This window comes from Echiichthys vipera, assembly GCF_963691815.1.
Source record: "Echiichthys vipera genome assembly, chromosome: 4".
NCBI classification, from domain to species: domain Eukaryota; kingdom Metazoa; phylum Chordata; class Actinopteri; order Perciformes; family Trachinidae; genus Echiichthys; species Echiichthys vipera.
In genome coordinates, this window is record NC_139829.1 from 18,159,554 (window position 1) to 18,181,449 (window position 21,896).

At 40.6% G+C, this 21,896-nt stretch overlaps 2 protein-coding genes across 4 annotated transcripts; one reads left to right on the forward strand and one right to left on the reverse strand.

Annotated features, from left to right (window-relative positions):
- Positions 1-464: 464 nt before the first annotated feature.
- Positions 465-13,660, reverse strand: hnrnpk (heterogeneous nuclear ribonucleoprotein K). Of its 3 annotated transcripts, none has more exons than XM_083912661.1 (17): positions 13,618-13,660; positions 12,415-12,491; positions 12,113-12,279; positions 11,580-11,677; positions 11,209-11,265; positions 10,187-10,230; positions 8,614-8,686; positions 7,997-8,104; positions 7,495-7,623; positions 6,862-7,193; positions 6,182-6,229; positions 4,713-4,755; positions 3,876-3,891; positions 3,432-3,464; positions 3,188-3,255; positions 2,590-2,759; positions 465-1,310 (listed from the first exon to the last, which is right to left on the reverse strand). In XM_083912661.1, exons 3-17 carry the CDS (start codon positions 12,168-12,170, stop codon positions 1,280-1,282), a joined length of 1,308 nt encoding a protein of 435 aa, XP_083768787.1. In that variant the 5' UTR covers positions 12,171-12,279; positions 12,415-12,491; positions 13,618-13,660; the 3' UTR covers positions 465-1,279. The 3 variants fall into 3 exon arrangements, with proteins under 3 accessions (XP_083768787.1, XP_083768786.1, XP_083768785.1); XM_083912660.1 differs by having other exon boundaries at positions 4,713-4,752; positions 7,997-8,110; XM_083912659.1 differs by having other exon boundaries at positions 7,997-8,110.
- A 953-nt stretch (positions 13,661-14,613) lies between these two features.
- Positions 14,614-21,190, forward strand: rmi1 (RMI1, RecQ mediated genome instability 1, homolog; the record flags this gene model as incomplete). The annotated part of the gene is made up of 8 exons (XM_083912952.1): positions 14,614-14,775; positions 15,817-15,927; positions 16,501-16,650; positions 17,491-17,561; positions 17,862-17,985; positions 18,145-18,229; positions 18,380-18,569; positions 19,258-21,190. 8 exons carry the CDS (start codon positions 14,614-14,616, stop codon positions 20,501-20,503), a joined length of 2,139 nt encoding a protein of 712 aa, XP_083769078.1. The 3' UTR covers positions 20,504-21,190.
- Between the last annotated feature and the right edge of the window lie 706 nt (positions 21,191-21,896).

The window sequence follows — 21,896 nt, forward strand, 5'->3', positions numbered from 1 at the left end:
CGAACACCTACCAGGTAAAAAGATGTCAAGTTTCCGAAATGGCGAGATCGGTTAGTATGCCGACGAACATTTTTTATAATTAATTATTATGAGTATATTTTTTAAACAAAACTGCCAAACATTTGCATAGCCCAGCGTCTTTAATGTGAAGATTTGTTTTGGACAAAAAAACTTGCAAATGTCATCTTAGGTGTTAATGTGTGAACATGTTTTTACCCTTTCTTGAAATTTAGGACAAACTTGAAAATCACTTAGTCCAGAAAATAATCTACATGTTAATCAAACATTTTTGATAGTCATGGGTTTGAACATAACATGCAAGACGACATTGTGGCTGGACTGTAACCTGAATAATCACAATATATTTTAGCCCAAATGCCATTTTTGCATAGAAAACTAATTAGCTGCAAATATTTTGAAAAGGATAAATTTCAATAAGCAAGGTCATTAAAAATGCAAATTGGTTCAGTAAAAAGTGGCACCATCTTTATTCATTTTACAATTTGAAGTGAAGTCTACAGCATGGAGAGAGAAAAAGGTGTAGCACACATGAAATTGCAGGGACAAAATATTTAATTTCATCATTTGTCAAATGTCTAATAAAATGTCAAAAAGTACTAGCTACAAGTTTCCATTTGTGACGAGTTACTCAAATTATTTAGATTTCATCACAACTACTATGGATTTTCTGACAGATTAGTCACACTCCTGTCTTGTATCTGGAGTCCTAAAATAAACATACCCAAATGTATTCTGAAGAGTAAAATGTTCCACATCTCCAAATAAAACCAATATGAAAAGAAATGTAGCTTACATTCTGCATGTTGCACAAAGGTAGTAATGTGGTACAACTGTGTCTGAAGGGACTGATATGGACAAGAGAAAGCACACCCAACCTACACCTGCTGAGGCGTGTGCACACAGGACATATTTAAACTGGGGACACAAACATACACATACAAGTCAAAAAAATCAAATCCATCGAAAAATAAAGGTTATGTTTATTTTTCTCTGTCAGGAGACTGAAGATTATTTTAATAGATGCGTGTTTGAAAGAAAAGAAAGAAAACACTGTGTCTGATTATGAACATCTACATTTTCTTTTATGCACAGGAATGTTGGACATTTGTTTCATTAAAAAATACAAAAATAAAATTCAAAAAAAGACACCCACAATCCAGAATAATAGTCTGAAGGGGATGTGTTGGACAGGGGCAGAAAGGTTGAGGGGAAGGGGGAGGGGGCAATCTGAGCCTGCTTCAATCTGAGTCTCCTGGGTCTACATCAAATGACCAGAGTACTGCTTCACACTGAAATAAAAAGAGTGGAAAATAATAAATAAAATACACAAGAAGAAAATTGCAATTCACAAGTGGGTAAATGTATAGATATGCAACCGTGGTAGGACAAAGTCTTGGGAGGATATGGATAGGGAGGGAGAGCAGGAAGAGACAGACACAAAGACAGGCAGAGATGAAGCCGGTGAAATAAGTGGCTGACGGAGAACAAGGAAGAGGAGGATGAAAAAGAGGGGTGTGGTTAGTCCTTGTGTCCAAGCAGGTGCAGCACACTGAAGAGGGGGGCAGGGAGGGAGGGAGGAAGGGAGGAAGGAAAGAAGGAAGGAAGGAAGGAAGGAAGGAAGGGGGAGGCAGGGTTAGTTACCATGGCAACACTACACTACTCATGAGAAAGTGGCAGCAAGTCTACAGCTGTATTAGCATTCGGGCTAAGCTTGGATAGCATCAACAAGGAAGTAGTGTGTAGTATACGTGCTTACTGGTTGCCAAGGGAGACAGAAGAGGAGGAGCCTGTGCTATTTGGCAGACTGTGATTTGTTGTCGGTTGATCTAACTAAAAACAACAAAATCACTAGTCTTCCACACAGCAGCAGCCAGGGGAAGAATCAATCCACTCCCTGCTTCACAGTGAAATGGCTTTGATGGCAGTAGACATTTTTTTTTCTTTTTTCTACCAATCATATTCAATGGATAAATGTGACAGTCAAAGAAACATGTTCATCACATTGACCCTTTAAAAGAAATTAAATATTGAGTTTGCCTACTCCCTCACAGCCATTTCATGCAAGAAGAAGGTTTGAACTATTGCAGGTTGCATGAGGAAGAAAGGAAGGGGGTTAGTGGAGAAAAGACAGCAGGCAACAGAAATGCATAACCCAACAAAAAGTGGGTTAACTAATATTAGGATGCAATTTCAGAAAAACACATTTATGAATTTACAATCTAAACAAAATCTATCATCTATACATGTGTGGTTCAGATGACTGAAAAGAGGAAAAGCATCATCATTTGTAGTTCTTTTTAGGTGGCATGAGTTTACAAGGCTACACTTTCTAAGATGAGCTGCATCAACTAACTTTTTATGATGTAACCACGTGTGAGCTGAGGAGAGGATACAGCCGACTAAACAATATCATAGTAGTTTTGAAAGCTTTCCACTAAGACAAGGCAGGTTAGATGAGCATAATTTTATGTGATTAATGGTTCAACTACAACTAGGGTGCCGCATCAAGAATTTCTACATCTAAAAAGATGGAAGTCTGTGTAATAGAATAAGGCTTGTCAGACTTGCCTGTTCTGTAGTAGGTACTGGGCATTCTGAATCTGATCCTGGGTGCCAATAATGGTGATTATTCGGTCCTCAGAACCTTCCAGAGGCTCATCGATCTTGATGGAGGCTCCTGACTCATGGCGGATCTGTTTGATCCGCTGGCCTCCTTTACCAATGATAGAGCCAGCCAGCTGTCGGTGGGGTACACAGAGGAGAATGAGAGGAGCGGGGAGCAAAGAAAAAACAAGCATGCGGAGAAACATTTTAAGCACTGGGAACGTGTGTGGAGCTTTAAAAAATGTGTAATGTATATGTTCAGGAAAATATGGTTTAAAATATTTGCAAATGTGAAATGATTAATGATACTCAAATTATTTTTGTTAATTACACTGAAATACTTATTGGTCTCTACAACTGGTATACTGTACCAGTCAGTTGCTACACAAATAATGGACTATGACACACAAACACAACTAAATGTAATTTATGAGGATAATGAGAAAGTGCAGATGACAATATTAAGGCAAAGTAGGGTTTTTAGTCAGTTTGACTGAAGGTCATTTATGACATGAGGGTATAGTGGGAGAGGTACTCTGTTATGTTGCAGCCGTTTACTCACATCTTTAGGGATCGTCACTTGTGTGGTGATGACAGGACCTCCCATGTCATTATAGGAGCCACGTCCAACTGATGGCAAGAGGGGGGGATCAAGACCAAAGCAGACATTCAGGGGGAAAGGAGTGTACAAACAAGAGGGAAAATAAGTAGAGCACTAAAAATCAATACTTGGCTGCCAGCATTATTACACATGGCTCAGCAAATTTTCTAATTGTAACGATCGATAGAAAGTGTGTGAGAGTCACCTGACTGGTAGCTATCCCAGGAGGAATTGTTGTCTAAACAGGAGAGAAAGCAAGAAAGAACACAGATTCAGTGATAAACATTAAAACAACTTATTTCTATTTTTTGAAGAAAACTGTTGATATGATAATGATAACTAGCTCTGCGGGTCATCTTCATCATTTGTTGAAGACAGTGATACTTTAAGTAAAATGTCATTCCACTAGAGTTTAAATAAAAAAAGCACAATATTGTGGCAAACCAGTAACCCTGACGTCTTAATGAGAGCTGCAAGGTCCATCTGGCCACGTTGTCACTGTACAGATTGTCATTTTGTCTATGAACACTACATTCAGATAAAATACTTGACACTCCACTATGTTATAAAAACAGCAGACTGCACACTAAGACACGTTAACAGATAGACACTCATATGACACTGAAAAAACATAAGCCTTAGTACTTACCATATCCTCCTCCACTCTGTAAAGAACAAACAGAAATACATAAAAAGGGTTACATACGGTACAGTCGATTCTTTTCATCTTTCTACAGATCCCAGATGAATGGACAGAGGATTGTAAGCACAAATGTATAGATGATGCAGCAGCCTTGTCCATGGAGTACACTCAACTAAAAGCCACCCAGTTTTCATCCATAAGCCAGACTCCTCCTCCTTCCCCTCCCTCCATCCATCCCCCCTTCCCGTCTCTCCTAGCATCTCCATCAGCCCCCCATTTTCACCTGCTATTCAGCTGCTGCTGTCACCAGGGCAACAGGCAATTCAAAAAGCTGTTGCTGAGCAACGGCAGGCAGTATCCTGCCAGCTCACATAGAGGGAGAGAGAGAGCGAGGTAAAGAGACCTTCCAGTCTGTCAACAAAGCATTATTATTGCCTAGCAACCAACCATGGCCATCCCCACCCTCCCCACCCCCAATATCCTCCCTCTCTTTGCAGGAAAAACAGGCTGGCCGTGAAAAGTACACAGTAAGAGGGCAATTATAGCTGATTGTTATGGGGTGTCTCCGGCTGTGGCGATTATGGTCATTTGCTGGAATGGCTTACACCATGCAAAAACTGGCTTGGATGCATGGCCAGGGCTCAGATGACTGTGTTCACATGCATATATGCACGAGTGACCTGCTACAGTTAATTGTCAATAAACCACTTATCATTACAACACAATGGACAATCGCAGCATATTGTCTAGTGCTAGGATCAACCAGTGCGTAAGCCTGGGAACGTTGGTGCCCAGTGAGATGCTAGAACCAGAGCTGCAAGCATTTAGCAAAGGGTCACTAACCATGTTATCGCTATAGCGATCCGGTCTGCCTCTTCTGTCACTGCTGACGAAAGAGTGCCATAGAGGGAGGGAATGGGGCAGAGAAAGACAGAGAGAGAGATGGATAGACAGAGAGAGAGATGGGGGTGGGGGCGGAAAGAAATAGAAAATGCTTAGAAAAAAAGCTTGACAACATTCCAAAGGAAATTTCTGGTCTAGGTCAAACGGCACACACACGCTGAGCAAGATTACAGTATAAACACATTTCCTCTCAGCCATCTTCCCACACAGTAACAGGAACAGCTCTGACAGTGTTATGGTGAGAGAAGTGACAGGTGGTGGTGGTGATGATCAGAGCCAAGGGCTGCTGCTTTCCCCCCAAAACTGAGCTCAAATAAAGGAATTAGCTGAAGAAATGTGTTTGGATTTATTTGGTACTCTTGTTATTTCTAAGAACATGCATGCACAGATGCTACCTTCGTGGCAAACTATAGCCCCAACATAATTGAAAACCACTTGTTGATTTTCTTTGACAGTTTCTCTGTAGCCAAGTTGCATTAGCTATGATGACACAAATAGAAAAGTAAATCAGAAATAAAGATTATCATCAAGTGTTAGGAGGATGGACTGACATTTTTCTACCTACCCCGTCAGCCATATTCACGTTAGTTTGATTTACATTAATTTGGATGTGGACAGCTGACACAACTGTTGATAGTATTATTCTTGGTATGGGAGTGAAGAACTTTCCATTTTATTTGTGAAAGTAAGAGAAAAACGTGTCTAATTAAAAGTCAGCACGTGTCCCTCATACACACCACCACAAATACTTCCTTTCAACCTGGAAAAAACTGGGAGCGAATAGTAGATTGGATCGGTTAAAACAGAAAAGAGATCATACAATATGAATGCAGTTCCATACAAAGCACTCACAAAAAGTGCAGTGTGAACAGGGAAATGGGGATCAGGGTAAGGGACTCATGCAAGCTTGGGCACTTCAGGAAAACACACAGTAGAGCAATAGGTGTTTGAAAGGCAGTAATTCATTAGTATTGGGAGTTAGGGATGACAGGAGGGCAAACGTTTATACAGAGTGTAATTTTCTCACAAGCTATGAAAATGTGAATAATCAGGATATTCAACAAACTGCAATGATAAAGTATTAAGGCAGGAAAATATGGGACACGTAGGAATAAGTCAACAACAACTTAATTTGAATCAATCATGGCCACGTATTTGTCACATTTTGTCACCCGTCAGCGGTAGTAAATTACTTATTCCTCAAAAAGACCAAAGGGTAAAATGCTACTCTATAGGAAGCACCACCCAATGGTATTAATGAGGAATCTTGGCTTCAGTGAATTGCTGCCTACTTATATTGTGGCAAGTAATGTGAAATAAATGTAAAATTACAGCTTATTAAAATGTCAAAGTATCCCTTTTAAAATAAATTAGGCAGTTTAGACAAAGGTTTGGGGACAGAAACTTACTTTGACCTGTCATCTGAGCCACGGTACGAGTCATAGTAACGATCTTCTCTGTAGGCAAGATGGCACACAGACACACACAAACACACCCAAACATACAGTGATGAGCACATACAATATATGGAATGATAACCATGAATAAAACATTTTCCAGAGGGATGCATAGTGTGACACTGGATTACATGCATAACACTGGATTTACACTGGTTTATCGTCTGAACTAGACAATATAAAGTTTATTGCATCTGATTATAAAATAAGCACCTGACAAGGAATTAATCTTGGAATATGCAGATACAGGAGGAAACAAGTGCTACAGAAGAAGAACTGGGACACAGCCTAGTAGGCCTAAAATAGCAAACACTTAAAACTCAAGAGGTTAACAGAGCATAAGGACTATCAACTTCAATGATGAGCGGGATCATGCAGTCATTTGGCACTAAAGTGTTCAGTAAAACAAAGAATGTGTATAAGATTGCATTTGATTAGGCACAGAACAAAATGACCATTTGTAATGCAATATTTATGTTCTTGGAAAACAAAGTTAGACACAAAGACCAGCAAACTCAATTAAGGGGCCACGGCTTGGCAGGAATCATGTTTGTGCATGAGTAAAAGAAGAAGAGAAGTCGGAGAGCGACAGAGAAAAGAGCAACTGTAGATCATTTGTGTTCATCTCTTACCCTCCTCTGTGTGGGTGTCCTATGGGCATGTTGCGTCCACGACCACTGCCCCTGCCAACCCTACTCGGGTGGGGTGGAGGAGGACCTCGCCGGGGGCTCATCTCATCATAATCCCGGCGAGAGGGAGGCATGGGTCCCCGTGCACCTCTGCTAGAGGGCATTCGGTCAAACCCACGGTCTCCACCGCTGGACCTGCCCCCACGCATGGGAAACCCTCCCATGGGCCGGCGTCCGCCACCCCTTTCTTCAAACATCACTGTGAAACCGCCATATTCATACGTTTCGTCGTAGAAGTTAGGGTCATAGGGCTGTGCTCTGCCCTTAATGGGAGCCTAAAAACAGGACAGAGGAAGATTAACTGATATGCTCAAAAGGTATTTGAAATGCAGTTAACAAGAAAACCGGTGTACTTGGATTAACTGCGCAACTACTGACAGTACAATGTTTCTAAAATTTAAAAAAAGTCTCACTGAAAGGGCTTAAAATGTTCAGATGCATCTCTAAAATAATTTAAATATCTGCTGGAGCATGACATGCTGTTGACTCTAGGCTACATTTAAGATTTTCAGCCATCAACGTCTAAAACTAGACAGATCACAAAAAGTATTCTCAACCACTGTAAAAGATACTTACTTCAGCGATGAGCTCCAGCATAGTCTTTATACACTCTACCACCCTCTCCGTTTTGCCGCCGACCAGCACCACACGGTCTGTCGACTGAGGACAACACTCCTGAAACAGCTTGATGCTGGTCTTTGTGTTCTGGAGACATACAGATCAGAGAAAATTGAAAAGCTACTACATGACACAGCCACTAATTCTATTGTGGAAAAAATACTCTAGGACATAAAAGATTGAGCCAGAAGAATATAACACTTAATAAATCAATCCAATAACAAAGACAAACCATACAAAACAAAAGATGAACAAGAGAAGAAAAATATATCCTGTCTGGGTACCTCCAGCTGGGTTTAATCCAGTCATTTTGTGCAATTTATTTTTGTTAAAATTGAAATACTGACAGCGACAGAATGTGACAATCCATGTTGTACATTACTCACACAATTCAGTCTGTAAACTGTTTTGCAACTGACTTAGTCGCAAAAAGCTGATCCCATCCCCTGTATCAACATACCTCTCTGAGCTCCTTGATCTTGGCTCCCTTCACTCCAATGATTGAGCCAGCCAGGCTCTGGTGGATCAGCAGTCGCAGCTCGCAGTCAAAATCCATGCCATTGTACTGCTGGTACTGAGCAGAACGTCTAGCTGTTAATACTTTGGTACAATCTATTTAGTTTTCTGAAAGGCTCAAACCTGCCAGAGACTTGTCTAACTTCTAATTCTAGCAAAATCCTTAACCAAAAAGGCATATAATAGCAAGTTAATGTAGAGGGTATAAAGATGACAGTAAGAGCATAGGGAGCAGACTCATATTAATCATCTATAATCTTAACATCTCTTTCACCAATTATTTTCAGATACAGGCACATGCAGGCAGGTTTTGAATCAGTAAAATTTAACAAATCTAAACCACTTGTTTGCAAATAAAACCAGTAAAAAAAATTCCAAACTGCAAAAGCACAAAAATGCAAAAAAACTAAAAAAGACTTAGAAAGCATTTCTGCAACACAAACATTTACAACACATAGCTTGGTGATAAATATTAATATCAACTATTTTTTTCCTTTACTTCGGTTCGGTTACTAACGGTTTGACACGAATAGAAAGAATATAAGTTAAAGGAATCCTCACCTCCTCTAATGTTGGGATAATCTTCAGCAGGATTTCTCCAACTGTCTCGATGTCGGCACTGATGCTCAGGATGCTTCATAATTCACAGAGAAGGTGGGGTTGAGGGTGCCAACAAGGCATCCCAGGGGGGAGGGAACAACATTTCAGATTAGAGAATTCACGACATCCCCTTTTTTACCACTCATACCCCATTTAATCAACTCACTGATGAGACTAACCATCTAAATTAATTGTTGATCCAATTGTTTATAAACTTTTCATGGTCATTGCTAATTCAACACTGTAACAGGAAAAAAGCTGGTTCCCAAATAATGCAATGAAAAGAAATCAGTTTTTTGTCCAGAGAGAGGAAGAAAAGAGACAAAATAAAAAAGGACCCAAAGAAAGGTGACTGCATTTGGTGACCACTGGAGGGGCAAGACGGGGGAGGAGGGGAGTCTGAGGAAGATCTGGCAGGAATAAATACCACAGGTGCCAGAGAGAACTCTAAAGTCCTCAAGCATAGTTTGGTGGATGCACACCACAAAGACTGTGACTACAAATGAGGTGACCAACACAACTTTGAATGATCGGGGAAGACTGAGAGAACAAATGAATCCTCTCTACTATTTTTTATCATATTGATAACAGCGCCGTCTTTAAATTACTGGATGGACAGCTATTTTGATGCTTAGTTTGGCCAACAAATAATAAATTGAATTTTGTTGTCTGCACCCACCTAGTGATATAATAAAATAAACAATGAATTTACTGATCAAGAAAACTCAAGCAGTTTGTACATGGAAGTATGGTGGACGGCTAAGGGAAAGTATCAGAGCAGAGTATACCATGGAAAATGAAGTTTGCCAACACTGGAGTTGATGCTTTTTTTAAAGGGGATGAGAGATGCGATAAACACAACACCAAAAATGCAGGGATGAGTGGGACAGAGGGCGATAATCTGCACATTCATGGCTCCAGCAGTCAGTAACGAAGTTCAGATGAAGCAGAAGACAGGAAAGGAAAAACACACGCACAACAATTTAATCCTAGCTTGCCTTTTGAGTTTCAGAATGGATGGACAATCTGATTCTATCAGTATAATAAGGGCATGTCAAGGAAAGAATGAATGGGATGGTGCGAGAGGCAGATGAGCTTATGAAACTAACGGAAATAAACAAGAACACCAGTTTATCCACTCTGAGGGGGGAGGGAGGTGAAAACGCGAAAGATAAGAGGAGGATAGATAATCATCAATGAAAATAAAAATAAATAACACGGACATATTGCACAGATTATAGCAAAGATTTAAAAAGACAGTGGCAGATTGTGGAAAAACCCTGACAACACCAGCCTAAGTTTCAATGTTGAGGTGACTTTAAACATGGCATATAAAAAGGATGCTGACATGGCTTTTACAGGCAGATTTGGACATGAGCGCATTTAGGCATTTTGACTCACGCTAAAATACTAAGAGAACAAGTAGGTTAATATACAGTGACTTGAAAGAGGCAGGATGACTATTTATTATTAATCTCTTCTTGTTTGTTTGACCTGTAGTCAGGCAGTGAGAGGGAGGAGCTTAGGGACATACCGCTCAGGCCCACTGCTGTCTGGGACTGACACACTGGCATTGTACTGGGCGTGGCATGGGCAGGGGCCAGGGCCATTCGAGCACAGATGTCAATCAAGTAAGGCGCCCATTTAGGGACAGGGCACGATTATGGACAGGGCCAACCAGGGTGTCAGGTGGGCGGGCGCAGGAGGGGCCATCCAGAACATGGGCAACAGAGGAGGAAGTGGGCAAAAGTCAACAGTAAAATAATAAACAAGGGAGAGGGAAGAGGGAAGAGGAATACATTTTTAATATACAGGCTCTACACTGTTCAAATGTGACTTTACTTTGATTCTCTCAGAGATTGGTTTGTCAAAGAGAGAAAAGGTGACACTGGAAAATGGATAATGGCATATTAAGAACATGATAAGTTCAATGTTGGGGAATAGACTACAGACAGTGAGAGAGAGAGGGGTAGAACAAATTGTGGAGGGCTAGAGAAAGAGGCAATGACATTGAATGAATTAACAGTTGGTCAGGTTGCCTTAACACTAATAAACATAATATATATATTTATATATATATATACACACACAATATATTAGCAGACACTGCAGGTGACCTCATGAACAGCTCACTGTGCCCATAAATTAAAATTAACAGGTGCATCAGTGTTGCCATAGCAGCATTGTTACAATAAACTATCAATATGGAGAAACAAATGGATATGAACTTGGACTTTTGTGCCAAGGGCCAGTTTAGCCGATGTAATTACATGATGATCATATGAGAATAAAAAGATAAAACAAACCCCAAATGGTTTGTTGGACGTTTTCATGAACAGAGGGCTAATATCATTCAGGCATCAACTACCAACAACAAACACATTTAACAGTTGTCTAGGGTAAATGTTTTGTAAAACACAAACATATAAGAACTATGAGGTAGGCTGCATAGTTTTGGCTGGCTGAACACCAGTGAATGACAAATAAATAATACAAAATAAAAATCCTAAACAAAATAAATATTCAGGGTGGATGAAATGTATAAGATGTACTCACGTCTGTACGAAGGGCTTTGATGTTTTTGCCACCCTTCCCAATTACAGCTCCTGCATTCTGAAAATACATATAATACTTACAAAAACCTGAAAACCTTTTAAATGAATCAAAACTATAGGATTTCAATTGACAGACAATGTGCAAGAGAATAGTATAATTGATGTCAGGAAAAGCACTCTAAAGAGTGGACATTCATTTTTCAAAAAAGCAGAGGGTGATCAGGGCTACAAAATAAAAGCTGTTGAAAATGAAGGGATAACAAGAAATTGGCAGTCTTACTGAAGGAGTACACAAAATAAAAAATACCAAAAACAAAAATAATCACATGAGGGTTCAACATGAAACGTGAAATGAAAAGGGAGACGATTTACTTTGCTCTGCAGGAGAATGCGAAGCTCAACCATCTCGTCCGAGTTCCTGGATCGCTTGAATGATTTCTGCTCATCTGCATCCTCAGCAGGGCGCTTACCTGGCATAGGGAGATAAAAACACACTGAGACAACAATGCATACAAAACCCTCCACTAGATCAAAAATAATCAATAAAATAAAATAAGTGATGAACAGTTTCAGTAAGACTTATATTTTGAAGCCCTGTTTTCATATTCAGAGCTAAATCTACACTAATCAATGTGTGGAAAACTTGAAAAGACCAAAATATTTTTTCAATGCTTTAAAAAAAAAAATCAGCTTCTAAGAGAAATAATAAGTGAAAGATTTGAATCATAGATAACTTACACTATTTTCATATCACCTATACATATCACCTACAACAAGTCTACCATTGCCATCCTTTCATTAAATAACAAATATTTTGTGATGTACATTTGTTAAACTAAACTTTCTATAAACATGCATGCATTTTGAGAACATAACCAACAAAGTAAATACGATATGTTTTATACCGTTAGTCTCTGTGTTGCCGAAAGAAGTATCTTCTTGCTGTTCAATTTCGGTCTCCATGGTCTCCTTAAAGCGAAAGAGATTGGGTGGGCACTTTGGTCTGGGGAACAGGCGGCGGCAGCAGCAGGGAGGGAGAAGCAGAAAACTGGCCCTTGTGAGCTGTGGTAGTCTGGCAGCATTTTGGAAAGGAGGAAGAAAAGAAACAAGACAATTCAAGCAATGCGCTGGGGATCCAGTTACTCATGAGAGAATGACACTGGTGAGAAAAAGGAGAGAGAAAAACTGGCAAGAAACCGGCACTCACCAATATTTATTATTACAGGGACAAGGGCGTGTTGATAGGCGGAACTAAACAAGCAAGGACCAAACAGCTGCTGCGACCTGTTGGGGAGGGAGAGGCTAGTTTAAGTAGTGAAATCTGAAATAAAAAAGGGCTCAGTGATAGCAATATTTGAAACGCACCAATTATGATCACATACATCTAATTCCTGAGTTTTATCGCTGTGGTTGATACTTAACTAAAATTGCAGATATGACAGGCTTATGAACATATACATCTATCAAAATACCACCATTAATTTAATCAATTATCATTATAATGTTATCACCTCGTAAACAAGATTGTTTAGGTCGGAGAGAGAAGTGGAATTGTGCCACTCGTCCGACAATCGACGGATAAGTGAACAATCAACATTAAGCTTAAATACCAAAATAACGTTAATATTTAGCTATAACATGCGTTTTTTATTCGGCAAAAACAAGGCTAATTCTCACTTTCAAGCAATGTAATGTTGGAGTACAGTAATGAAGCAGTTAACAGTTGTATGTTGTAATCAAATCGAAACTGAGCTAACATTAGCTATAACGTAAGCGCTTTAACGTAACTTAGCCCTAACGTAACGATATCTGTTATTTATGCCAATAGTTCGGGTGTTTATGTTGTATACCGTTAAAACTTTTATTATTCTGAATATGTTGTAAGCCTTTTTGATTGTGCAATAAAAAGATACAAATAATTAAAAAAAAAAAAAGCTCTAATGTAACTTAGCAACACTGGAGCTAACGTATCAACCACCCATTAACGTCATTAGCCTGGGGGGATGTGTTAGCTTCGAGCCTCGTCGTGTAGATTTGAACTGGCGTAGCATATTTCAATAAATATCGACCGTACACTCTTTTCACACACTTTGCTCATTGCATACAAGGCAACTGCGTCGCGATGTGTCACTTATATAACGCGACCGGGTTGATAAAACATGACCAATCGATCAATACAAAAGACTAGCCCTAGCCGCTCAAGCTAGCGGCGCTAGCTAATTTCGCCATGTTGCCATGATTTTGGCTGAGCACAAGGGGAACCAACCAGGCCAGGTAATAAGGGATCGTTGCACACGATAAGGAACAAAACTACTACTAAATACATAAGTATTTGTATCGTGTGTGTGGACTCCAACTACATCAGGCTCAATATGGCACAAAAAAACGAAAATATCACCGAGACACAAACCTGCAGTGCAACACCTCGCTTGTCCCCTTTCCTTCTCTACCGAACCTGGAAATGTACAAGTTTAGCGAAAAGACTGCTCATTGGTTGAGAATAAAGAAAATAAAACAGTCGAGGGCTACAATTGGCTAGAAGAGACGTCAATCACATGAGCTGGGCGTTTCCAACGGGACACCTAAAAGCCCTGTTTCCGGGTGGATCTGCAATTTTAGTGTGATTGCTCAAGTTGTTCCTGTTTATAAGGTATGATCTGCAAGGCTGCTTTTAAGTTGTTTCTTTGTAAGTACTCGTAGAGGGAAGGCACATATGTTATGTTTAAGAACGGCTGTTGTACAAGGGTTTATCTGATCATGTTGTATGGACTCAAGGCTATGATAGAGTAGCATTTGGTTAGTGAACTTTGGCGCCTTGGCAACGGTCCACAGCAATTGGTGGAAGAGGCTGCCTGCTCGCTTCTCAGGTATCCTCTAGCTATATAGTATACACCACAACTGAAGATAAACAATATTCGATTGTTATTTAGTTTATGATTTGATTACTCTGTCGCATGCTATCCCTGCCTGCAGTGCTCACAAAATCTCCCAGACGTGACTACCTTCAGAGACACAGGGCTCATGTGATGTGACCACAGAAAAACAGCAGAAAGCACTTATCTTATGTTCCTGTTTCACAATACACTAATCTCCCCTGTCGATAAATCACCACAAGATTTGGTGTCAAGTAGATCCGGAGATACAGAGAGAAGATGAGCCATTAACATTTAAGTCCTAAAGGGATTACAGGGTGATATGTAGTGAATTAAATTAAATGTAACATTTGGACCCCTACTTTTATTCCAAAAAACAGAATTTATCAAATGGTTAATTTCTAATGTGTAATCAAGAGTAGAGTCATTACTGATAAATGTGATTGTAAATTAATAACTGAAATATCTCCATTTAATAACAGTGGAGAAGATATCAGGAAGTGGCCTAGGTCAAAAACACACAAAGGAAGAGGATGGCCCCTGAGATCCAGGCAGTGGTAGGTGCTACCCAAGCCTGGCTGCAGTCTTCTTGGCATGTCCAGGTGCCCTTTGCCTGGTTGGAAGCCTGTGTGGAGTGGCTGCAAGAAGAGGCAGGAGGAGCAGGTCGGTTGTCGCAGCAGCAAATCAACCAACAGGTAGGCAGAACGTCCAAATTTCTCACTTTGCAGTTGGATGCAAAATGATCACTGTTTTAGAGTTTGCTCATGTGTCACAGAGATAGATCCATCAATCTTCAACCGCTTGTCCCTAATGGAGTCGCGGGGGGTCCCAGCTGACATCGGGAGTGAGGCAGGGAACACCCTGGGCAGGACGCCAGTCTATCGCAGGACACATAAAGACAAACCGAGACAGACAACCATTCACACTCACATTCACATCTACGGGCAATTTAGAGTAATCAATTTACTTAACACCTGCATCTCTTTGGACTGTGGGAGAAAGCCGGAGAACCCGGACAAAACCCATGCAGACACAGGGAGAACATGCAAACTCCACACAGAACCGGGAACCCACTTGCTGTGAGGCAACAGTGCTAACTACCAAACCACCAAGCCGCCCTCAGAAGAGGAAGATCATTTGCAAAATTGCAAAATTTCTGTTCCAACATGCTGATAGCGGAACAACATTTTTTCTGTTAACAGCATAAATCTATCCCGTCAGCTGTACCAGCTGGTGCAGGCTTCATGGGGTTTTCGGGTATGTTTTCCTGCATCATTTGTACACCACAGTGTTCCTTAATAATGTTGCTGAACAGCTGCATCCCCCTGTGGCCAAAGTCTTTTTCTCTCCTTTTTTTGTAAATAGATACTTGAGGAGAATAATGCGTCATTTCCCAAGGCACAGGTCATCCAGGAACATGACAGATATCAGTTAATTTAAGTGCCCACCATGGTCACTAGATCTCAAGGAGAGTGTGTAGGTTAGGATGTTTTAATCATGAGTAAAAGAGACCTAAAATCAGCACGGACTACATGACACTACTGAGTAGCTGTGCTTTAACATTACTGTGATGTGAGGTTCCTTTTTTTTAATGTATTGTTATTTGATGACCATTTATACAGTATCATGGAAGGTTGTGCAAGTAATTATTTATACTTCTGAATGTCAAATGTAGAAAAAAATTAGTATACAGGATTAAACCTTCATGTTTCTCACTGCATGATGTGCAACTTTAGGCACTGGACCAGTGGCTGTTGACAGACCTGAGGGACCTGAGCTACCCTGTTCTCCCTGAAGGGCTCTCTCAGGCCCAGAAGTCTGAACTTAGTGGCACCTTCTGTGTGCAGGTACAGCCTTGTTGATCAGATACTTCATGTTCTGTTTTTCATGTCATGTTTATTGTTAGATTTTATGTTCGGGATGATGCCCATTGATCAGTGTAAAATAATAAATTAGCCAGAGCCTAGACGGCTAAATTTGTCCAGTGATTCAAAGGCACTGTGGCAATCACATGTAGTAACAACAACCACACACACACACACACACACACACACACACACACACTGTAATTTCGAGGTAAAACAGTAGTTCACCATAAGCAAATAATGACCAGATTGTTTCCATTGCATTTGTTTAATGGAGAAGTACGGTTATAATGCTCTAAATGTAGTTTGTTGTTTAGTTTATCTTAAAAACATATGTGTTGGAAGCCATTTTCTTCCCTGTTGGTTCCAAAGACACAATAATAGGAGCCACAAGATGCATGTTCACCTCACAGAGAAGACTATCAATTCAAGAAATTCTCAAGCACAATACTGAATAACAATTATACCGCTGTAACACTGTCGTGTCAAACATTTCACTTAAATAAATCATATGCATTGAAAAGGCAACATAATCAAAGGTCCCACTGTTTTTAGGTTGACTCATTACTGGACATCAGTCAGCCTGCCTATGGTCAGTTGCAGAAGTGGAGGGGCTCAGATTGTGCCAATGACGAGGTGTCTGCTGTCACACAGTTCACCCAGAGGCCCTGGGAAGCCAGACCAACCCGTATGCTACTATTGCAGGTCAGAGGCTTGTATATAAAAATCTCCTTTGAGTTTGGATGTTGTGCTTTGTAAATAAACGCCCCAGTGGCCCTAATAGCTGCATTAAGTTGTCTGTCTCTCAGTGCAGACAAACTCATAGTTGTGATAAAATCCAAGAACTTTGAGCCACGAAACACAAAGTTCAGGAGCTACATTATTATTCTTATCACAAAAGTCTGACAGCAAAAGTATCTTAAAGCCCTTTTTGGCATTGTACACAGCTGGGACAAACTGGTAGTTACTACAATGTATTTGACATTATAAATACAGTGTTCCACTAATCATCGCTTTGTACAATTGTACTCAATCTCCTGTCCATCTGTGTTCTATGACCAGGCTTGATCTTTATGTGTTTGGTTCGGTAGAATAATGAAGACTTCTGCTTCTCTTTCTTCCTAACCTTGTCAGAGTAGACAGGTACAATCAGCAGGAGCATATGAAAAAGAAAATTACCGGAATGTAAGGTGCAGACTGTAATTTTTATCTAATATAGGATACAATTGTCCCCACTCTATGGTTTCTCAAGAATAGCGCTGGTGTTGCTTAGAAACAATCCAATGGCTTTTTTTCCTTCTTTTTTTTTTTTTTCCCAGAGACCTGAAGTCTCACAAACCTTTAAGTCAAATAGATTCACTGAAATCAAAAGACAAGGCAATGAAGCAGAAAGCATTTAAAACGAGAGTTTATGGAAACAAGGCTACCGCAGCAATGGATTGAACCTTATCTTTGGATATTTTGAGAATGTAAATCTGTAAATAATTTCACAAGAACTTCCCTGTTCCGTTGTTCTTGGTCAAACACACTGTCTCTGTTGTACAGGTTACAGATGGAGTCCAGAGCCTGGAGGCCATGGAGTATCAGTCTATCCCTGCACTCAGCACAGCTCTCAGGTCTGTGAAACATTCACCTGCATAAATAATAGAACCATGACTGTAGTTCTATCTTTCTTTCTTTCTAGCAACTGTGTCTCTAGTTTTCAAAACGAAAAATGTGTTCAATGTATGTATGTGTACGTATTTTCGATTTTAGGTTGAGACTGTCATGAAATCAAAAATAAAATCCAAAAAGTTAAACATATTACTGCTACATCACTGCTGAATTCTGAAGACTTACTGAACTGATTTTTGAACTGAACTTTTGTAACATATTATTAAAAATGAAACTATATTCTTTAATTGTTCAACCCTCAGGCCTGGTGTGAAGCTGCAGCTGCAAGGGAAAATGGTTTGCAGACTTGGGATGCTTCTGTTGGGGCCGGCCAACATCAAGGTCCTGGGTGGTGAGGTGGAGGACCTGGTAGAGAGGAACAAGCAGGTAAACTGTTGGTTTCTGTTATCTGTCAAAAGCAAATTTAAACAAATTTACAGTTAACAGCTCACTAAAGCAAAGATAAAGACCCCTGCTGTTACTATACAGCAGTGTATTACCTGCAATAATGTATACAGCTCCAGTGGTATATTTCTACTCTGACAGGGGAGGGTGCTGTGTCGGACGTTGGGTCTTCCTGAGGAGGAGCAGCAGCAGCAGGAGGGGGATGAGGCCCCACCAGCACCACAGGGTATATTTCATTCATTTCAACAATGTAGGTTTCATATCAAATAAGGCCTGTTTAAAAATGGAAATGGATACCTTTTTCTGAGGTTATACTACCCATTTTAAAATTGACCATACTGTAACAATGCTGTTCTGCTATTTGTTTCCTCTTCAGGGGACCAGGGAGTGGAGGACCTGGAGCTAGATGACGCAGAGTTGTTGGCCAGTCTGGAGGCCCAGGAGGAGGTGGAAAGGGTTCCGGTTGGGCCTGTTCGAGACAGTGGCTACGGGACGCTCAGTGAAGCCTCCACTCAGTCCTCACGAAGTTCCTCTATCAGGAGCCTTGTCTCGACAGCCTCATCCAGGTGAGTGGTTTAAAAATGTGATTCCTGACATTTGATGCTGGAGCTCCTAAGTGTTCACTGTAGGGAAAATATGCCTTCATTCATTCATTCATCTTCAACCGCTTGTCCCTGTCGGGTCGCGGGGGGTTGGAGACGATCCCAGCTGACATCGGGCGTGAGGCAGGGTTCACCCTGGACAGGATGCCAGTTTATCGCAGTTTTTAATTTTAGCATAATCAGAGAGAAATATCAGCATTTAAATTTCAGCTACTTGCCTTTAACAATTTGATTCTTCAGCCTTTAGCCAACTTTAAATATGACTTAAAATGCTTTTGGTTGTTGCTATCTTTATCTTTGCCTGACACATTATTTGATCGTTTCAATTTGAAAAGACAAAGACACTAATTATGACATAACACAAGCTCTCTGGTGTCAAGTTGTTGCAAAATTACCATCTTCAGACTGTAATCAAAGGTAAGACTTGACAGTTTTGAGTGATAACTGGCCTAAAACTGTCTTGGTCCCTTTTTTCTTGCTGTAGCTTTCGAGCTTTTACTTTTTTCAAAAAGGATCCTGGCATGAGCTGTAAAATCATATCTGCATTTTTGGGGTATTAACACATAGCATTACCTCTGTCTGCCAACCTAAAACATTTGCTGATTTAAATCTATATTAACTCAGTCCAACATCTTTTGCTGGTCTCTTACAGAAGTGGTTTGACTCAGAGCAATAGAGGTGAAGCAGTCCAAGATCGTCGCCACGATAACGAACAGGATGATTCTGACCTCTTGATGCAACAAGACATCCCAGATCCCAATGTGGCGGATGAAGACTTTCCTGATGAAGACTTTGACGATCTTCCCCTGGACGAGTTGGACAGTGTTATTTTTCAAGAGGTTTCGAGTTCAAATGTGACCATGCGGTCTGACAGTAGTCACAGAAGCACGCCACAGAACAACAACAACAACAACAAAATAACAGGAAATCCTAACAGAGCAACAAAAGCTAAGAATGCTCAGTTTGAGCAGCACGCTTTGGATGGCTCTGGGTCACGGCTTGGTTCCAGCAACTCCAGATCCACCACACAGAAAAGAGACTGTCAAGGCTTTACTAAAGGAGCTACAGGGCAGTTATTTCCCCCAGCAGCAGCAGCAGCAGCTTTAGAGCCTTCACACGAATTAGAATGTGTTACCAATGATGAGAGTGATTTCATGGATGAAGATATGGACTGCTTACTTGCAGAGGTAGAAACTGGGAGGCTAAATCAGCTCACTGTTCAGCAAGGACGTAGTAGAGACGCAAATAACGCTGCCAACAAAACCTCAGGAACCTCAGGCTCCAGTTGTGGACTAACCAGCGCTTCATCAAGAAGCGTAACAGATAGGTTTTCTATTAAGACGGAGCCTGCATTTGAGAGCTCACACAACACACCTCAGGGGCAAAGCACTGCTGTATTTGATAGACAATTTCCTAAAAAGGATCCACAGAGTGAACACTTGGCCCCTGCTCTCACTCTGACCTCACCACCTTTTACATATCTGTGCCTGCTAGAAGAGATGATGTCCAAACCACAAGCTCACACAACAGAGATCTGCATCAAAGCTTTCATCGTGACCCTCTTGGGGAAACTGAGCAGCAGCAATGGTCTTTGGCGCATCTGCGCTACAATATCCGATGGATCTGGTTACCTGGATGTAGAGCTGTCTGATGAGGTTTTGACAGGCCTGCTGGGCTTCTCTGTGGCTGAGAAGTGGGCTCTGAAGCGAGACCCAGCCCGAAGAGGTGAACTCGACACTGGGATGAGAAGGTGTCAGGAAGAGCTGGTTGACATGTGCTGCGTTATGACCATTGTGGTTCAACCGGACAGCAAAAAAGCTGTGGTGACAAAGGCGGACGCCATCAATGAGAAAGTAGTCGAGGAGCTGGAGCAGAGGGTGAGAGACAGGAGAAAATAGACACAAAGGAGAGGTTGAGGGGAAGTGGGCGATAATGAGAAAATTACAGGCAGCGGAGAAGTATATTTCTCTTAAGCAGAGATGACAAATGCAAATATAAGCATAGCCTTAAAAATTTTCCCCCATGTAATGAAACTAAGGCAGGTTTTTTCTCAGATTGGTGATCAACCTGCCCTTCTGCTACAGATTTCGAGAGCAGAATGTGTTATCTGGATGTCTGATAATCAGAAAGCAGTTTGTTGCAATGAATCCCATCTGCTATATGTGAATGGGACATTCTTTCATTTGTCATTAGAGCATTTCATTCATCTATTCAAAGAGCTATTTTCTGCTTGAAATGCGACGCATCACTCCCAAGCAAAGTAAACAGATCTATAATATCTACACTGTAAATTAATGATTAGTTAGTTCAAACTCTCAAATTCTAAAAACCATGTGAAGAGAAGAGTGAGATGAGATACGGAAATCAGGGGAGAAAATGGTTAATATTCTCATTGCTGTAAGGTATTGGTAGCCTTTGCATTCATTCAGTACATCCATTTCTTCTGACTAAAGCAATGATTGAAAATCCGAGGGCAGCGTGGGTCTTTAATAAACTCCCCCCAGAAGAGAATGAGAGGAAATGGAGATAAAGGAGAGGCTATGAGCTTTGATTATTTCTGTTCATTAAAGAACCGTATCTATGTTTTTGTCTTTGATACATGTCTGCTAAACCACTGATTTGCTTTTTCGTACAAATAAAAATGTTCGTTCTTTTATTGTTTTCTTTGACTAATAAAAAATTCTTGAAGTAAGATCTCATTTCTAATTTTATCCTTCATCTGTCCCTGTCAAATTGTATTTATCAAGACCAACAAGGACTGTGCAGCATCTGGTTTGTAATAGTTGTATTAAATGCACTTTTGGGATATGCAATGATTAAGCACACGATTGTAATTAAACGTAGCACTGAAATATTACCTGATCTTGTAGCTCTTTTGAGATGTCAGAAATGTCTCTTTAAGATGAAACATCTCAACAATTTGCACTACTCAATGAATTTGTGTCGTCTGCCATCATCCGATATTATTAGTATTGTCAGTCTCATACCCCAATGTCCTCTTTGTGAATATGAACACAAAAAAGACTACTAATAAAGGTATATGCATGTAAGTATGTACATGTGCTTACATTTGTGTATCTGTGTGTTTGTGCAGTAGGTCTCATACATGTGATTGTCTCATGGCACTGTGTGCACTTCCATTCAGGTAACTGGTCTCGCTTCATTAAGGTCTAATCAGTATGAACGTCTAAATCAGGACTCTGCCATGCATGTCGATAACTTGTTATGCGCTAATGAGGCTGAATATGATGGAGGAGGAGGAGAGAAGCAACCCATAGGGAGATACAATCG

Excerpts from the sequence above, each read along its gene's own strand:
- hnrnpk (XM_083912659.1), bottom strand. The coding sequence starts at position 12,170 with ATGGAGACCGAAATTGAACAGCAAGAAGATACTTCTTTCGGCAACACA. Across the intron at positions 11,678-12,112 it reads CGGCAACACAGAGACTAACG|GTAAGCGCCCTGCTGAGGAT; the intron begins GTATAAAACATA and ends TCCCTATGCCAG. Across the intron at positions 2,760-3,187 it reads AAGTGACGATCCCTAAAGAT|CTGGCTGGCTCTATCATTGG; the intron begins GTGAGTAAACGG and ends CCCCACCGACAG.